The 20,190-nt window shown below is 34.8% G+C and overlaps 1 protein-coding gene across 1 annotated transcript in view; it reads left to right on the top strand.

The window, feature by feature from the left end:
- LOC114326507 (equilibrative nucleoside transporter 1-like) overlaps nucleotides 1-20,190 on the top strand; it is a 37,583-nt gene that overhangs the window by 10,645 nt on the left and 6,748 nt on the right. Inside the window, exons 6-7 of the mRNA XM_028274898.2 lie at nucleotides 5,760-5,881; nucleotides 15,065-15,267. Of these exons, the coding sequence (XP_028130699.2) occupies nucleotides 5,760-5,881; nucleotides 15,065-15,267 (325 nt within the window). The remainder of the gene's footprint in view (nucleotides 1-5,759; nucleotides 5,882-15,064; nucleotides 15,268-20,190) is intronic.

The following is a 20,190-nucleotide window of genomic DNA, read 5'->3' as shown; positions in this document are numbered from 1 at the left end:
CCAATTTTTTTTTGCCTAATACTGGTAACATATCGCAACTTAGTCTGTGAAATAAGATATTTTATAGTGCTTATTTAAAACGCTAAAAATAATTTTTTGCAAATTTGTTTTTAAAGTTTTATATACAATTATTTAAATAAATAGGGGGTCAAATTTAATTTAGTAAGTCTTATCTGAAAGATTTGCGCATCGACTTTGCAGAAAAAAATCCCATAGACCTACATTTATAAGTGAATTACCTCAGCAGTTAAAAATGTATTTTTTTTTGCAAAAATGACCCCTTTTTAATTATTTAAACAATGATCCCCTTGTATGATTTGGATACTTTCTTGAAAATATATTTTGTACCCACCTAAACTTTGATATAAAATTTGTTTTAACCTGTACCAATTTACATTTTGACTTTTTTTTATTTTATTAGCCTAATTCTACTTTGCAAAATACATATCCGCTGTGAGCTCGTACGTAGAGGGGATATTTACAAATTCTCGAGCGCCAGTAGTGGCAAGTCTGTAAACGTTTACCGGAAATTTGACATAAATATCAAAGTGATTAATGTAAAATTAAAATTAAAAACATTAATTATAAAAAATATTAGTTGGTCAAAGCTGTGGTATATATTTTTACCTTAAATATACTTACGTTTTAAATACTGAATTTAGGTTTTTTTAATGATCCGTAATATGTAATTATAATTTAATCTAAAAATCTTAGCGCCATCTACACGATAATTGTGAAAGTATCCGAAGTAAGAAATTCATATTTTATCAATAGAACGTCAAAATGATTAGCAAAATCTTAAAAAAATCGATTACAATGTGATTAATTTTTTGCGTTGTAAATGTTAAGCGATAACAATTAAATAATAAATTTAAAAATTACCGTTGAAAGATAATTCCAGTAATCCGCTAGGAGCGCCATCAGCGAAGCTCAGAGCGTATAGTGTCACCACACTTGCTTATACATTTGACGCACTGTCGGTCAACGTGTTAAGGAACATCGTCAACGCTTCAAGGTACTACAGAAGCTGTGATTTTCATCGTGACCTCCAGATGGATACGGTTAGGGTAAAAACATGCCGAAGATACATGGATGAGCGCGGTATAGTTCGCGATCGCTGTCGAGGTTTACATCGATGACGGGCAGAACATACCGAAGATACTTTCCGTATCCTGTTTTAACATCGACATCACTATAAAATGCGATGCAAGTTCGCGAGGGTGAACGGGTAACACATCCTTGGTATGTGCGATCTCATAAGAAAATGAAGGTTTGTTCTGATATCGAAGTAGCGACCGTGATCGCGGCCTACACCGCGCTCATTCATGTACCTTCGGCATATTTTTACCCTAAGTCAGACAATAGGTAAGTTTGCCGAGAGTCATGAACAAAGGCACTCTGTACCATGTAAATGTCGAGGCCATCAAACTCCTAGACAACGCCAACCATATACGAAGACTTAAGAGAACGAAGGCGTGTGAGTTAGTGCTATAAGTTAAATAAGTGCGCTAAGTGAAAAAGCAGAGCAAAGTGCGCAGCTAAAGTGTACACATTAGCTAGTAGTACTATGTATTAGAGCCTAAGGGTTATTGCTAAATATTACCTTAGATAAGTTTTTTGTGATATTTTGTTAATAGAACTAACTTGCTAATTGATCATTGATTGATCAAATAGCAATAATCATAAGATTTCTGTTGGAGTTTTATTAAATAAAAAAAATATATATGTTACCGGCCAAACCCGATTTCACGACAAACTAGTTTGTCCTAAGCGCGTTAGGGTAAACTAGTATTGCCTAGGCCAAACTAGTTTGTCCTAGGCCAAACTAGTATATCCTGATATATTAAAGACTCACACTTCAGGATAAACTAGTACGGCCTAGTCTAAACCAATTTAGCCGAGTCGAAAGTAATTTAGCGAACATGTATGGATTTTAACATTCGGGGAATTCACAAATCACGTCCTAACAGGGATGGCAAAAAAATTATAATTCGATATATTATTTTATCATATGATACAATTGAATAAAGATATTGATACATGCTATAGATCAATATATTCTTGTATAATTAAATAATATAAAAAATAATAAATTAAAGGATGAGGTTTTCCCAAAAATTAAAAGAAAAGATAGACTTACGAATAAAATCGAGTAATGACACAGACCAATGACGCAACTCTAGTGAAATAAAACAACGCATAGGAAAAGCATAGACTTCATAATGATAATGTCTCTTTCCAGAAGCCACGATTTACCACTTAGTATCAAAATCTCAATCGCCAGATGCTATGAATTTTCCACGTTAATATACGGAGTAGAGGTCTGGACACTTTCCGACTCTTCTTGAAAACTCAAGGTATTGGAGATGTGGTGTAACAGACGTATTTTAAGAATTTCATGAGTAAATCGTGTGACTAGTGTTGAGGTCCTACATCTAATGGACAAGGTATGCGAGATTATTAACACCATCAAAGAGCGCATACTAGAATATCTTGGCCATGTTATGAAAATGGACAGATATATGTCTTGTTTCAACTCATTCTTCATGGCAAGGTATTCGGAAATAGCACCACCAACTTCAAAGTGGCTCTATACATCGATAACCAAGCTATTTCAAATAACAGCAAGCAAAGCCTATCGCCAACATTCGGAACGGATAGGCACCGCAAAAGAGGAAGAGAGACTTATATGAATATTAGTAATGATGTATATGGTTTGTTTATGTAAAAATAACGCAAAATAAGATCACAATAGGACAAGATAATGAGTTGTAATGAGCCCACATGCACATATGGGTCAAGCCAAGACAGAATATGAAACAATACATGGGGTATTAGGCTTTGGAACTAGAAATGAAGCTGGAGATGACATGTTTGAATTAGCAACAGAATTGGATATGGCGATTGTTAACACATTCTTTAAAAAGAGAGAAACTTAACTTATTACCTACAAAAGTGGATAACATCAATCCCAAATAGACTACTTCATGATAAGGAAAGTAGACATACCTGAATGCAAGGACTGCAAGGTAATAGTTAGTGAGACAGTAAGCCAACAACATAAGCTGCTTGTTCTGGACATCGAAGTAAAAAGCGAAACTAAACAAAAATATCGGAGAGGACCACAAAAAATCAAGTGGTGGAAACTAAAAGATGAGAAAGAAGGTCTATTCAGGGAAATGAATAGTAGAAAAAATATGTTGGAACATGAGAGGAAGCTCTAACGCAATTTGGAGAAAAATGGCCAATATTATTAGAGAGACGGCTATTGAAATACTTGGGAAAACGTCAGGAAAGAAGTTTGAGGACAAAGAGACTTGGTGGTGGTCAAATGAATACAAGGAAAAATAAAAGAGAAGGAAAATTAATATAAAAAGTGACAAGAAACCAGATCGGACATAGATCTTCAAAATTATATGGTCGCCAAAAAGGAAGCGAAAGTAGCAGTAGCAAAAGCTAAAGCAGAAGCGTATTCAAACCTATACGATCAACTTGATACCAGGGAAGGAGAAGCAAAGATATATGAAGTAGCCAAAGACAGAGCAAAGAAATCAAGAGATATTAATCAGATTAGATGTATCCGAGATGAAAATAATAACATATTAATTCACGAAAAGGATGTCAAAAAGAGATGGAGAAATTATTTTGACAGTTTATTAAATGAAGAATGTGACAGACAGCCTGTGGAGTTAACGGAGACAGAAAGAGCAATGGTTACCAGAATAACAAACGCGGAAGTGGCTCAAGCGTATAACGGTCCAGGGTTACTAGGACCATCTTCTCCCGGTAAGGGTGGTTAACCCTTATCCGAGGGGTGGAATGATTAATAGTCGTATCACTGCTTAAGTTGTTTTATTATACTTGCATGAGTATAAGCTGGTAGCAAGCTACGCGACGTCGTCTCGCGGAGTGGAGATGATACTACATATTTGAATATGAATAATCTTACGTCTAAGAAAGTATAATGACGAATGTGTAATGTGGAATATGGATTCCCTTACTATGTTTTGATTGTATAAGTATATTTGAAAGTGCCGAGTCAGCGGCGACCCTGAAAGGTGTTTATAGTAAACACCGACCGTGACTGTATGTATAACTACTCCTCACAATCTAGGTCAATAATATTTATGTAACGAAAGATATTTGTTTATGATAACATTTAAATAATTGAAAGAAATTAACGTAGATAATTAAAGGGTTTTTTAAAAGATATCTAATAAGTACAGATGAATTCTTGTACAAGCGCTTCAAAAAATAAAGAAAGGAAAAGAAGTCGGACCAGATGATATTCCTGGGAAAGTATGGAGAGTATTGGGAGAGACAGGAGTAAGTTGGCTAGCAGGTCTATTTAATAGAATTATGGAAGTTGCACAAATTCCAGACGAATGGAGAAGCAGTAAAGGAGTATATTAGTACCTGTCTACAAAAATAAGGGGGACATACATCAATGTACAAACTACAGGGCTATGAAACTACTTAGCCACACCATGAAAATATGAGAGAGAGAGTAATTGATAGACGGATACGTGAAGAAACCAAAATATCCGATAATCAATTTGGCTTTATGCAGGGCAGATTAACAACAGATGCAATTTTCATAGTAAAACTGATGGAAAAATATAGGAATAAAGAGGCCAACGCTCATATTGTATCCATTGATCTTAAAAAAGCATATGGTAGAGTTCCTCGAGAGATTCTCTGGTGGGCACTCAATAAGAAAGGAGTTCCTGGCGAAGATGTAAAGATTGTGACAGATATGTATGAGGGAGTAACGACTAGTGTTAGGGCAGGTGTGGGAGAGACTGATAGATTTCAGGTGAAAGTAGGATTTCACTAAGGCTCGGTGGTGCATAGTCCTTATTTATTCTCATTATTTTGGACCAGATAACAGCGAAACTACAGGGTAGCATTCCATGGTGCATAATTTATGCTGATAATGTAGTGTTAATAGGAAATAGTAAAAGAGACTTAGAACAAAAACTGGAACAGTGAAGACAAGCTCTGGAGGAAAAAGGTTTAAAACTTAGTAGGACAAAAACAGAGTATTTAGAATGTTCATTTAAATATGGAGTTACTATAAATAAAATGGTATCTTTGGATGGTGAAATGATTGTGAAAAGCAATAGTTTTAAGTACCTAGGATCGGTATTACAAAGTAATGAAGAAATAGATGGAGATTCATGCAGTAGAATTAGGGCTGGATCGATGAAGTAGAAAGAAGCAAGTCGTGTGTTTTATGGCAGAAAAATTCCAATGAAGCTGAAGGGAAAATTCTATAAAACAGCCATAAGACTGGCTATGATGTACGGAACTGAATGTTGGGCAGTGAAAGAGAAAGAGGAACAACGAATGCATGTGGCGGAAATGAGAATGCTTAGATGGATGAGTGGAGTGACAAAGAAGGATAAATTTAGAAATCAGTATATTAGGGGAAGTCTAGGTGTGGCACCAATTGATGCCAAAATGACACAGCATAGGTTAAGATGGTTTGGTCATGTTCAACGTCGAGACGTTAATCACCCAATACGAAGAATAGCTGAAGTGCAGATTTCTGGAAGGAGTAGGAGAGGAAGACCAAAGAAGACCTGGGGGAGACGATGAGGCAAGAAATGTTGGTAAAGGGGATTAACATTGATATGATCCAAGATAGAATTGTGTGGAGAAATGCAATTAGGAAAGCCGACCCCGCATAGGGATAAGGCAAAGAGAATGATGATAAATGAGTTGTATTCTAATATTGTTTTTTTTTTTAATTTTAGGTATTCAGAAAAGTTCAGAAAACTTCTTTGTTTCTGACCGTGTTTACGTGGACGTTATGTGCTTCTTGACATTTAATTTGTTTGCAATGATTGGTTCATGGTTGCCTACATATATCATATGGGTAAGTTTGGTAACGTAGTTTATTATAATGTAAAGTCTACGTCACAGAAATATTAAGAATTATTTTTTTAAAGTGTTGTCGCAGATATTAAAAATGTTCGATATTCTGTTGATGAATCGATAGTTTTCTCCAATTAATCAGTCTGTATATTTTAAAATTCTTAGGTTATATAGGTCTGTCATTTCTTTATGTAATACTACCTGTGCCAATAGATGTTAAATACGCTGTGATTTTGCTTAAAAAAAGCAAATTACACTTCTCTCCTTCTTCTTCCTCTATTGGCCTATTATTCACCGAGTTTGAGCTTGCTTCGTAGCTGTGATGTTGACTGTCATCTATATTGCTACATTTTAAATCCTCCTAGTGATCTCTCACCTGTTAGTTTTTAATCTCTTTCTATTCGGTCTATGGTCTCTCTATACTTCCTCGTGACATGCTGATTTCATTTTCGTCTTCTTTATCTTCTCCAACGTACTATGGCTTGTGTGTTATAGGTACCTCTTACTCGGTCGTTCAGTAATCTATCTGTTAGTGTATTCTCCTAGTTTTTACTTGGTCTTAATTCTAGCTAATCACCTAATTTGCGATAAGTCTGCTTCTTGTTCCTACTGTGTTCCTGTGGTAAGCTTTTTAGCAGTCATATTATCTGGCATTCGTATTTTGTCCAGTCCATCTATATTGCTATATAATTATTTTAATAAACGTTACGATGTTTGGTTTAATAGAGAGTTAGTCTAATTCGAAATTATATCTTTTGGCTACTGCCATGGGGCGTTTATATGTCAAATATTTTTTGGGGTACATTTTAGGCTCGAATATTCTTAAAAATGCTTCTGCGTTGAAGTCCATGTTTATGATCCATATATGTGGACTGGCCTCAGCAATGTTTCGTATAGGGGACTTTTAATTCTTGTCTGGTTATTTCTTGAATGGAATTGTTTTTGGAGTCCATAGTATGCCCTAATGCTAAGGTTTACCCACCTTTTACTTTCTTCACTTGTTTTTTTAGTCACTAGCGAGCCAAGGTGTACGAAGCTGTCAACACCATGAATGATAGGACTACCAAAAAGTGTTACCCATTCACCAATTTCTATCGTTAATCGTTAGTAATCAAGAAATGCTTGGTTTTGTCTTTTTTGATGACTATACCACCTGTTTCGTCGCTATTTCTACTGCTAGAAAATAGTGGACGACATCTTGCTTGCTACGCCCTGTTATGTTCAATGTCATCAGCATATGCATAAGATTTATATTGATCTATTGTAAATAGTAGTACCATCGTTTCTAGCTCGTGTGTCTCAAACTACCATTTCCAAGGCAATATCAAACAGAAGGGAAGCCAGCGCAGCTCCTTCTTCTTTTTAACGTTCCCTATCAAGTCCCCTTGACGTTGGCGATTAACATGGCGAAACTGTCTCTGTTTTGGGCTATTGTAAATAGTTGTTCTGCTTTCTTTGTTCCTGTCCACTCTTGGATATTCTTCAACCAAGAGGCCTGCTTTCTACCAATTTCTCTGCGTCCTTCGATTTTACCTATCATAATAATTTGAACAATATTATACCGGTCTCCCCTTACTACGTGTCCAAAATAGGCCATCTTTCTATATTTGATGTTATCAAGCAGCTCACGGGCAGAATTTGCTCTCTTAAGGACTGCCACATTTGTCATCAAAGCCGTCCATGGTATTTTTAGTGTACGGGTGTGCAGCCACATTTGAAAGGCCTCCAAACGATTAATGGTGGATATTTTTAATGTCAATGCTTCCACACCATACAAAAGGAATGACCAAATGTAACATTTAATCATGCGCTTTCGAAGTTGAATTTGCAAGTTATCATTACAGAAGAATGACCTCATTTTTAAAAATGTCGTGCGGGCCATCTCGATTCTACGTTTTATCTCTTTATCTGGATTAAATCTGGGTACTCTTTGAATTATATGACCATCAACATACATAACCGTGAATCTTGATGGGCCAAACTGCTAAATACCATGTTTTCTTTTTTAACAGTTTATGTTTAGGCCAAACTCTCTTCCCACTGTGTCAATGGCATTTATAAGGTGTTGTAACTTATTCATATCATCACTTAAAATAACTGTATCGTCTGCATATCTGATTGTATTTATCAGAATTCACACCCCATTCCAAATTATGGAGTGCTTCTTTAAATATTCTATCTGAATATAAATTGAATAACAGTGGGGACAGTATACAACCCTGTCTGACACCTCTTTGTATTTTGCATATTTCTGTTAATTTTCCATTTATGCAAGCTGTCGCTGTTTGACGCCAGTATAATTTTTCTATGATTCGTACATCTTGACTATCAACTCCTTTATCCTTTAACATTTTAATTAATTTGTGATGTTGTAATCGATAAAAGGCCTTCTCATAGTCAATAAATACAGCAAAGACGTCTTTCCTTTGATCTCGGCATTTCGGAAATAATACATTTCGTGCAAAGAGTGCGTCTCGGGTTCCCAGTCCATTTCTGAAGCCAAATTGTGTTTCATCCTGGTCTTCTTCACATTTATCTCTGATTATACTGTCGATGATACGTAGAAATATTATCAAAGTGTGGCTCATAAGGCTTATCATTCTATAATCGCTACAGTTTTTCGGACGTTGTTTTTTTGGTAGAGTTATGAATTCGGACTTAAACCAATCTTCAGGGATATCACCAGTCGAATAAACATCATTGAAAACGCATCTCCTTAAATAGACTAAATAGACAACTAAAATAGAGTAGCCCAAAGCTCGTGATTTCGACTAATTCTCCGAGATAGGATTAGAAAGTAGACAATAAGATGTACAGGCGTCACATATAGGGGCCGGCCATGTGACGGCTTATATTGTATGGGCCGGCCATAATATGACCAGAATGAATCACGTACGGTGGACCTGAAAAATAACAGTGTTCAGATCACGAGCGGAGAAAAGACGCAGAGGAAGACTAACTATACGACGGATAAATGACGGAAAAATGACGTCACGGAACTGGCTGCAGAAAGCTCAAGGCCGAGAGAAATAAAAGAAATTAGGATAGGCCCATTTCCAACTCAACCCAAGCCAACCCAAGGAACCCAACTTTCGACGCAGAATGAATGCTGTTTTCAAACAAAAAGATGTGTTGTTCTGAAGCTATCTCCTTGTGGCATTTTTATGATTAACTATTTATATGGGAAATAAGCCACAATTAAATAGAAAAAAATAATTTATAAAATACAAAAAAATTATAAAAGACAAATATTGTAAAATACAAAATACTATTAATTAAACAAAAATGTTGTTGCTAAGTAAAATATTCTTCTAATAATTTATTTAATCTGACTCATTTATACTGGCAATTCAGACATATATTATACATTTTAAAGTAGAGTAGAAGACTTAAAATGATATTGCCTATATTGATGAGTTGCGTTCCTGGGATGACTTTACTGAAAGATAGTTCATTCGATTACATGAAATCAACCCCAACTCAAGAATATCGGTCACAAAAAAAATCATAGCATGTCATCTGTCTTTAAAAAGACAAATAAATGCAACGATGACAGTAAAATTCTCGCGTTAGAGATTCCATAGTAAATCACGAGTGAAAACCAGGAAAAAACCTCGTGATACTATCCCGTCATCGTAAGTATTTGGTCTTATATTTAATTTACTCTCAAGAAACTTTTTTTTTTATTTAACATCCAACGTTTATTGCAATCTGTCTGATCACAAACAATAAGCAATACATATAATTATTGAAAAATAACACAGATGGAAGCCGCCCAGTGGCGAGCACCCAGTAAGACATATAACATTATAATTTTAAAATAAGACATAACAATTACTTGGAACATAACACATAGATAAAATTTAGTATAGTGGACAGTTCAGACAATAAAAATATGATTATTAAAAGTCTAAGGAACATGAATAAAAATACGAAAGAAGTTTAAAAATCACTAAAACTAAAACATGATTATTTCACTGCACTATGACACTGCACTCTGTTGTTGCTCTGATGTCCAGATGTACTAGAGGTCCAAAGGGTCAGGTCTTTTGAATCGTCTTTCATGAGAAATGTTGAGCAGGTCCGTGGCGAGTGGATTTGGATGGCAGGATAGTTTAGTCTTGTATCTAGAATTTACAGCAGATATTGCTTCGCTAACTGTTGGTAGCTATAGGTCGTGGTGCAATCTCTGGTTCGTAACATACCAAGGGGCATTGCAGATCTGGCGCAACACTTTTGATTGGAACCGTTGAAGTTTTTGAATGTTGGTATTACTTGCTGTTCCCCATATTTGTGCTGCATATAGCCACACCGGTTTTAAAATACATTTATAAATCATAATTTTGTTCTCCAGGCTAAGATTTGATTTCCTACTCATGTACCAATACATTTTCCTGTAGATTAGGCCGAGTTGAAGACGTTTCTTCCAGATGTGGGTTTCTCTCAAGAAACTAATACCAAATTCTGACTTTAATGTTTAAATTATAAATAATATTAATAATAACTATAGGTATACAATAAGTAATACTAAAATATAAAATATGTACTAACTCGATATGTTATTGACTTAGTAATCGTGGTATTTTCTTTCTATTGACTTCCTCTTTCAGTATGGGTAACCACATCCTACTGCATTCTACCGAGGAATTTGCGACACAATTGGTTTCATTCTGCATAATTAGAGCAGCTTGTTTGATTTTTCTCCTTTTACTATCTGATTCTTTCATGACTATACTTGAATCTCTCCACTGAACTCTATGTTCATTATCCCATGCATGTTGACATATTTGAGATCTATCAAATTCTCTATTTTTAATATAAGACTGATGTTCACTTATTCTAACGTTTAATGGTCTTGATGTTTCACCTAAATAAAATTGTTCGCATTCACAAGGTATTTTATAAATGCAATTCTTTGTCCTTTCTTGTTCATTGTTAGGTTTAGTTTTAGATAGAACAGATCTCAATGTGTTTGTTGTATTGAATGTTGTTGAAACGTTGAATTTATTTCCTATTGTTTTAAGTTTCTCGGATAGTCCTTTTATATATGGTATTGATATTTTCCTCGTATTATTTCTTGTGAATGTTGTAGGATCCCGTTTTAAGTTGTTTTGTTCCATTCGATCCAATCTTGACAATTCCTTATTTATAAACGATAATGGATAATCATTTTTTAATAAAACAGATGTTAACACTTGTTTTTCTTCTAAAAATGAATTTTCGTTAGAACAAGTAATTTTGGCTCTAGCATATAAGGATTTATTGATTCCCTTTTTAACGTTAATGTTGTGATTTGATTTGTAATTTAGTTTTGTAATTTAATTTGTAAAAAGATAATAATATGTGAAATTTAGATATAGATTTATGGACATCTCAAGTGTAGATCTACTTTTTTAGTGACATAAATATCTGACGATTTTCTTCATTTGTTGCATTTTTTTATGTTCTTTTTCAGGTAAACCTTTCTGTACCTACTGCGTTAAACTTTTTTATTAATGTATTCACCTTGTTATCAACTAACGTGATCGGAAGTAGAACCGAAAGTCGATATCTGAAACCTTCGTGTAACTTTGTGTCGCGTCGATTTATATAATCATCATCAATCAGCCAATCGCGTCCACTGCTGGACATAGGCCTCCCTCAGTTCTTTCGAGCGTTCTCTACACTGGGCTGATTACAGCCAGTTTAGTCGGTGGTCGTCCTTGATATACGATTTCACTAATTTTGAGACATTTTTTAAAACTTCCGGACATCTTTTTAACCGGAAATGACATCAAAACCGGAGTTAAATATTCGGGTGGGTTGTGATTGCGCGCAGCGGTCAATTACCTCCTGGGGTACTGAAATTTACCTTTAAGAGGGTTGCTGTGATTGCGCGCAACGGAAGGATTAAGGCAGGTAAACAAAACGGTATATTGTGATTGCGCGCAGCGGTATATATCAGCAGCTCTAATACCCGAAAGTTGGGTTTGGACCGAAGGGTTAGGTCTTCCTCCTTTGAAAATTGTACTGTATGATATATAATACATATAATATATTAATTTTTTAATTAATTATGTGCAACTAAATAGCTTACATTTACAAAAAAAAATTAAAAATATTAATTATGAAAGAACATTAAAATATGTAACAAATTTGATAGAGAAATTTAAAAATAAAGAAATATCCAGAATAGAATTTGTTAAAACTCTATGTTATAAGGCATGTTCAAATTAAATGTCTACATATGTACATACATTATTTAATACAATAAATATTAATTATAAAAGAAACAATATTTAGTTTTTTTTATCACAACTATTTCAATGTAGTATTCACTTGTTATTATCTTAATTTTTTAAAATTAGCAAAATGTCCGTTCAAAACGAATAAGAAGTAAATAAAACTTCCGTTTACTATAATTTACGACTTTGCGCGCAATCACAGCATACCTTTTTAAAGACGTGCGCGCAATTGCACCATTGGCTTAGACACCCTGTTGAGAACCCTGACCGCTGCGCGCAATTGCAATCTGCCCAAATATTCTAGCCCGACTTTTCAGTACGTCATGATTGATATATCATATATTATGTATTATTTCTCTGACTACAATGTGGGACTTCCGGTTATACCTTTTTAACTGGAAGTGATATAAAAACCGGAAGTTTAGATTTATTCTCTCTTTAACAGTACTTCAAATTGTAACTCTGCAACTAGAAATCCGAGGTTCAATTTCTCATTTTAATAACAGCGTATGCCTAGAGCGTACCTTCGAGTTTTAAGTTCTTTTTCTACGCTTAATTTGTTATTCTATTAGGTCTAATAACGTACGAGTTATATCCGCAGACATAGGCGTAACCAGGGGGGTTTTGGGGGTTATAACCCCCATTGGGGTGGACTTTGAGCTCTATACGCTTAACACCATACCCCTCAGAGACCTTCCAGTAGTTGTAACCCCCCCTTTCCAGTACTTGTAACCCCCCCTTAGGATCATCCTGGTTACGTCTATGTCCGCAGACAGACAAATAAAAGGCAGACAGTCATGAAACTGGAAGTATATATTTGCACTCTTCTAGTGAGGCCATCCACGTTTCGATATACCTGCACAGGTTTGCTTGTGCAGGTAATCTGTACAGGTAAACCGGAACGTGTGTACTGGACGCTGCAAGCAAAACTGCACAGGTATATCTACCTGTGCAGTATTTTCTACCTGCACAGGCCTGTTGACTGGAACGTGTGTGTGAGTCTCTACGGTTCACCTGTGCAGGTTTTGACTTCCCTATCGCGTCAGTCGTCTTATTTAGTAAGTTTTAGATTTAGTTGTGCATAAAATTGCTAATTGGTGACACATTTTATATCCATGATCATGTCAAATCGGAAATGAAACGAAATTAGAGGAGTTACAAATGACAACAGTTTTGGGTATATTTTTTCATTTATCCGCACATATTTACGGCAATCTGAAGGATCTTAAGTTAATTCTGTTAATAATCTTGTATGTACATTTATTTGTAAGCCAATCTTTATAATATATTTTGTATTTTCACTTCTTTTTATACTTCTTTATAACTACTTGCAAACCGACTAAAGTGATCGCGTCGTCTTTTCTTGCCATTTTCAACTGAATTATAATCTTCAGGTTACCGTAGCGTGTGTATACTGTATACTCTCGCCTGCACAAGTATATCTGCACAGGTTTACTTGTAAAGTTATAACTGTGCAGGTACGCCAGAACGTGGATGGTCGCACTTAACTAAGGAACGTCGAAAAATATATTACTTATTTTATTCCGGCGACTTTAGCACAGTACTTTCGATTGCAACCCTGAAACCGTAAGGCTGATGTCAAATTTTTCACTTCTAATACCATTTTTGGGTTACAGTCTCTCATTCGATCGATGCCGTCCAAAATTCCCGACAGACAAAATCCCGACAGCCAAAATTCCGACGGCCAAAATCCCGACGTCCAAAATCCCGACACGCCAGAATCCCGACAGGCCAGAATCCCGACACGCCAAAATCCCGACAGGCCAGAATCCCGACAAATAAAAATCCTGTCAGATTTTCAAAACTATAATACATAGTATCCATCTAAACTTTCATTTGACACCTCATTTGCCATTCTACCTGGTATAATGACGGAGAAGTTATATTCGCGGTCGGACAGACAGACGGACAGACAGCATAGGTCAAATTTCTCACCTTTAATACCATTCTTGGATTAAAAGCTTTCATTTGACACCTCAAATGTGATTCAACCTGGTATAATGATGGAGGAGTTGTGTTTGCGCAAGGACAGACAGACGGACGGACGTTGATAATTCAAAGTTCTCATATTTTTTTAAAATTAGTGAAAACAATAATGGAAAAATTCTTCGCGAAATAATCAGTTTTAATTTATTTCCAAGTATGTAGGTGATATTAGTATAATTAACTAAATATAAATATAAATAATATAAATAAATTTCATATTTAAAATAATACTGTAACGTAACAAAAATAGATAAATACTATGTATTATAGTTTTGAAAATCTGACAGGATTTTTAATTTGTCGGAATTCTGGCCTGTCGGAATTATGGCCTGTCGGGATTTTGGCGTGTCGGGATTCTGGCCAGTCAGGATTCTGGCCTGTCGGGATTCTGGCGTGTCGGGATTTTGGCCGTCGGGATTTTGGCTGTCGGGATTTTGGCTGTCGGGATTTTGGCTGTCGGGATTTTGGGGTAGACCTCATTCGAAACCTCATTTGCCATTACATCTGATTTAATAAAGTAGAAGGTACATACACGGACAGACAGACGAACGGAGAGACAGGCATGAATTCGGAAGTATATTTTTCTCGTCTTTTAATGAGCGTCGAATAATATATCGTTTGTACTATTTCGGCGACTTTAAAACAATACTTCCGGTTGCCCCTCTAAAACAGGAAGCACTAGGTTAAATTTCTCATCTTTCGGTTATAAGCTTTCATTCGATATCTCATTTGTCATTCTATCTGGTTCAATCACGGAGAAGTTGTGTTTTAAATGTCTTTTGGACAGACGGTGAATAGTTTAACGTATTCACATTTTTTGAAAATAGGTGGAAACAATCAGAAATGCTAACTTAATGCAAATGTGGAAGTGTTAAGTGGAAAAGCGTCCATATTTTGTGTACCTCTGATTGTAGTATTGACATGTTTATATTCAACAGACGTTTTTGTTTTAGCCTGGTCCAAAAAAGCTGTGGATACCTGTTGTAGTTAGACTGATATACATACCTCTGTTTTTATTCTGCAACTATCAGGTGGAAGGAGTGACTAGAAAGTTACCAGTACTTTTCAAAAACGACTATGTTTATTTTCTTATAGGATCAACAATGGCAATTACAAGTGGATATTTAAGTTCATTGGCTATGATGTATGCTCCTGGGTATGCAAGTCAATTACTAATAATTTTTAAATAAACCAATACAGAAGTAAAAACTTCGAGATGTATTCTGGTATAAAATCGTTTATTTAAAACTATAAAATGTCATCGATTGCAGAACGTTTTCGTTCTAAACAGAACATCTTCAGTGCCTAGAATGAAGTATTTCCACGTTAGTTTAAAGCAAAAGGTTAAAAATGTGACTGTTAAAATGAAAAATGTGGGAATACTTACATCCTGCCGAGTATTTTGAAACTAGCACACTGTAAATAGTGTTAACATCATCATATATGGTTTACATAATGTAATATGTTAAAATGTTATGACTACAAGTCGATGTTAATAGATAAAGTGGAACACATGCTAAAAGGGTGCCATGGTTCCCTGCTCGAAGATGCTAGGTACTTGCCAATTCAATGGGCACAGACCAACTGAGAAATTAGGAAGTGGATATACAATTTGACAAGGGTGACATGACATGACAAGATAAAGCCAATTTTTGGTTAAAGTTTCATTTGATTTTGGATTTTTTAATAAAATGCAAAGGTTTGTCTGCAAAAATAATTTAAATTATTTGAATAATAAAATCTACTGTAAAGTTTAAATTAGCAACTCTCTATTCCAGAATAACTTATAGATTCATTAAATTTAATGCAGATATATTACATGGTTTAAGTTGTGACGTCATCGGATGTGAAATGACGAGATGAAAGTTGAGTTTTGTTGAAACAAGGAAATACACTACATGATAAAAGATAATTAGACTTGCGTGGAAAAACAAAGCTAAACAAACCGAAAAAACCAGAATTTAAGAGTATTTTTATGTGATGAAATGTTGGTTGCCTAACAAGGCAAGCAGGCAACAGGTTGAAGGTAAACGGTAGAATATTGCGAGAAAACAGTATATATACAAAAGGTGGCTATTTATTGTGTTAAATTTATTATTATACTATTGTAATGAATAATTATGTCTGTTAAAAGTTGGAAAATAATTGTTAACAAAATTAAATAACTAAAGATTACTGTTAGTGAGGTAGATATATGTGTGAAGAATATGATTGTATGTATATAGTATTGTGAAATGAATAAAAGTATGTAATAATATAATAAAATTAAACTATGTGACATAAAGTCTAATTCATCTTTATGTAGTTTTGAAAGGACTGAATGAATTGGAAGTAATGTATCTTGATAGTCTACCAACGTAGAATAGTGAATAAAATAATTAGAATGAGAGCTACCAATATAGGTCAAATTGTGGGTTGGTGTCAGTATGTAAAGAAAAATCTAAATTGAATGAGTATATGAAATAGAAAAGTATGAGATTGATTTCTATTGGTGATAGTGGAGTGAACAGACTGAACTAAATGAAATATATTTAAGTGCAGAACTTTATGAACGTATGTGATTGCAACTGAAATCAAACAAATGAAAAATGTGAAAAAATTATTTTAAATTGAGATAAATGGATATTGGAAGTTGCCTGATATGAATGGAAATGAAAAGATAGATGAAAAAAGAAGAATAGTGAATGCATTAAAACTTAAATGTTATAGTCTGAAAGAAGTTTGACTGAATGGGTCGTAATGGATGTAGGTGTGCAGTATCCTATTGTTAAGTAAAGTCTAAGAATCTAAAAAGAAAGAAGTGACAGAATGTTACTAAGTAAGGAAAGTGATATATATGACAGACCAGAGTGATTGGATGTATGGTGTTTTTTATTATTGTAAGCGGAGATGAGAGAAAATGAGTAAGTAACATAACAGGCAACAGGATAAGTGAGTGTGAAGAACATTCCAAAGAGACAATAAACCAGACCGATTTAAGGATTAATAATAATAAGAGCCATTTAAATAAATTATGAAAGAAATGGTGAGATGAGAGATAGAGGATCTGAAAAAAGAGACAGAGACACAAGGTCAAACCAGAAATGACTAGGAGTGGAGAAAAATATGAAGGATAGGAAAATAGAAGAATCAAAACTGTGTTAGGGATGGGATAGTGGGGGAGGCAGTAATGAAGTTGAAAAGAAATTGCAAGTTGAGATATGTGTTAATGGGTGATTAGTATGGAAAGAGAAGATTGTTAGAAACTAGTGGGGTAGTGGAAAAAGAGGGGGAGGGGGAAAATTGAGAATAGGAGTAAAGGGGAAGGGGGGTGAGGGGAATAATGAGAGAAAACTAAAGTTGGATTAAGGGAATAGTTGTCGATGGATAGGAGTAAAAGGACGATTTAAAGTTGTTTGACGGTTAACGCAATTGGGGCTGGTCTTCATGTCTCTGGAAATCTCAAGGTCCTCGTACAAATCCAGGCGTAGATTGTTTCTCTCTTGGATGTTATGAATTAATTTAACACCATCAGGGATGTTAAGATGATGATTATTAACTTTTAAATGATGGGAAAAGGCTGTATTACACGATCTTGAGAGTCTATCTATTGAGACAGATATAGTAATCCAAAACCTTTCATTATCTCTTTCACAAAGAACGTCAACTAGAAATTCCTGTTACCGTTACATCAATAAATATAAAAATAAGATTTCTTCATCTTCAAATTCTTCTTCTTCTCATAACTCTTCTTTTATTGATAATCTATCATTTAAACAAGCTCAATCTCATCTCAAAACTCTTAAATCAATTAAACATAAAATTGCTAATCACAACCTAATTTTTTCTAAAGCTGATAAAGGTAATTGTTTGGTTATTCTAGACCGTGATACTTACAACAATAAAGTTTCATCTTTTCTAGATGACAACCACCTCATTATTTTACCAACTGATCCTTCCAAGAGATTCATAAGTAAATTGAAAGATAACATCAAAAAACACTCTGAATTTTTATCCAATTATGAGGCCCCTTACAACAAACTTCCTGGTAACCCTCTTATTCCGAGGTTGTACGGTTTACTCAAGATACATAAAGTTGGAATTCCTATACGTCCTGTCGTCAGTTTCATTAACACTCCAGTTTCTATTTTATCAAAATTCATACTCAACACCTTAAAAAATTTAATCAACTTCACACCCCGTTTTACTGTATCAAATTCATACCAATTAGTTGATAAACTTCAACTCATCAATCTCAATCCAGACATAGCTATGCTTTCTTTTGATGTAAGCAACCTATTTACTTCAGTGCCCAAAATCGAAACTTTAAGTCTGGTAAAATCACTCTTAGTCAACAAGTCTTTTCAGCCCAATGTCATTTCACCGATACTAGATATCCTTGAATTATGTCTATCTCAAGATTTCTTTCAATTTAACAACAAATTCTATAAACAACCAGATGGTTTAGCAATGGGCAGTTGCTTATCCCCATTCCTAGCTGATGTCTTTATGGATCATTTAGAGTCCAATCACATTATGAAAAATCCAGAAATTTTACATTGGTTCCGTTACGTAGATGACTATTTGGTCTTCATTGCTGGACATCAGCTCAACAACTACTTCTTAAAATTAACTTAATTCACCCTAATATCAAATTTACCATGGAACTAGAATCTTCTCAGGCCATTAATTTCCTTGATTTATCTATTACCAGACTTAACAACCAACTCAACTTTGGTATCTTTCGTAAACCCACCCAAACTGACCATGTAATTCATTTTTCTTCTAATCATCCTCTATCACACAAACTAGCAGCTTTTAGAAGCTTCATACACAGACTTTTCTCTATACCTATGTCAACAGATTCATTCAAAAAAGAACTCAACATTATAAAACAAATAGCTGTCAACAATGGTTACGATCCCTCTATAATAGATAAACTCATCCGTAAAAGAGAATCTAAATTGCTTCAAAATTCTGCTTTCCATCAGTCATCTTCCTCTTCTGCTATTTACAGGTCACTACCATATCATAACCCCAATCTATCTGAAAAGATTAAACGTATTGTATCTAACTCTTCTGAGAATATACATATTTCTTTCAAAGTTGGAAATACCCTTGGCCACTTTTTGACAAATACTAAGGATACAATACACTATATGAATCGTCGTGGTGTTTATAGACTGACTTGTTCTGATTGTGATGCCTCTTACATCGGCAGGACTTACAGATCACTCTCAACCAGATCTGCTGAACATTCTAAAAGAGACACTACATCAGCCTTTTCCCATCATTTAAAAGTTAATAATCATCATCTTAACATCCCTGATGGTGTTAAATTAATTCATAACATCCAAGACAGAAACAATCTACGCCTGGATTTGTACGAGGACCTTGAGATTTCCAGAGACATGAGGACCAGCCCCAATTGCGTTAATCGTCAAACAACTTTAAATCGTCCTTTTACTCCTATCCATCGACAACTATTCCCTTAATCCAACCCTAGTTTTCTCTCATTATTCCCCTCACCCCCCTTCCCCTTTACTCCTATTCTCCATTTTCCCCCTCCCCCTCTTTTTCCACTACCCCACTAGTTTCTAACAATCTTCTCTTTCCATACTAATCACCCATTAACACATATCTCAACTTGCAATTTCTTTTCAACTTCATTACTGCCTCCCCCACTATCCCATCCCTAACACAGTTTTGATTCTTCTATTTTCCTATCCTTTATATTTTTCTCCACTCCTAGTCATTTCTGGTTTGACCTTGTGTCTCTGTCTCTTTTTTCAGGTCCTCTATATCTCATCTCACCATTTCTTTCATAATTTATTTAAATGGCTCTTATTATTATTAATCCTTAAATCGGTCTGGTTTATTGTCTCTTTGGAATGTTCTTCACACTCACTTATCCTGTTGCCTGTTATGTTACTTACTCATTTTCTCTCATCTCCGCTTACAATAATAAAAAACACCATACATCCAATCACTCTGGTCTGTCATATATATCACTTTCCTTACTTAGTAACATTCTGTCACTTCTTTCTTTTTAGATTCTTAGACTTTACTTAACAATAGGATACTGCACACCTACATCCAT

Source organism: Diabrotica virgifera, chromosome 2, assembly GCF_917563875.1.
Source record: "Diabrotica virgifera virgifera chromosome 2, PGI_DIABVI_V3a".
NCBI lineage: Eukaryota > Metazoa > Arthropoda > Insecta > Coleoptera > Chrysomelidae > Diabrotica > Diabrotica virgifera.
The sequence above is the reverse complement of the archived record's forward strand: the minus strand, read 5'-3'. Positions and strand labels throughout refer to the sequence as shown.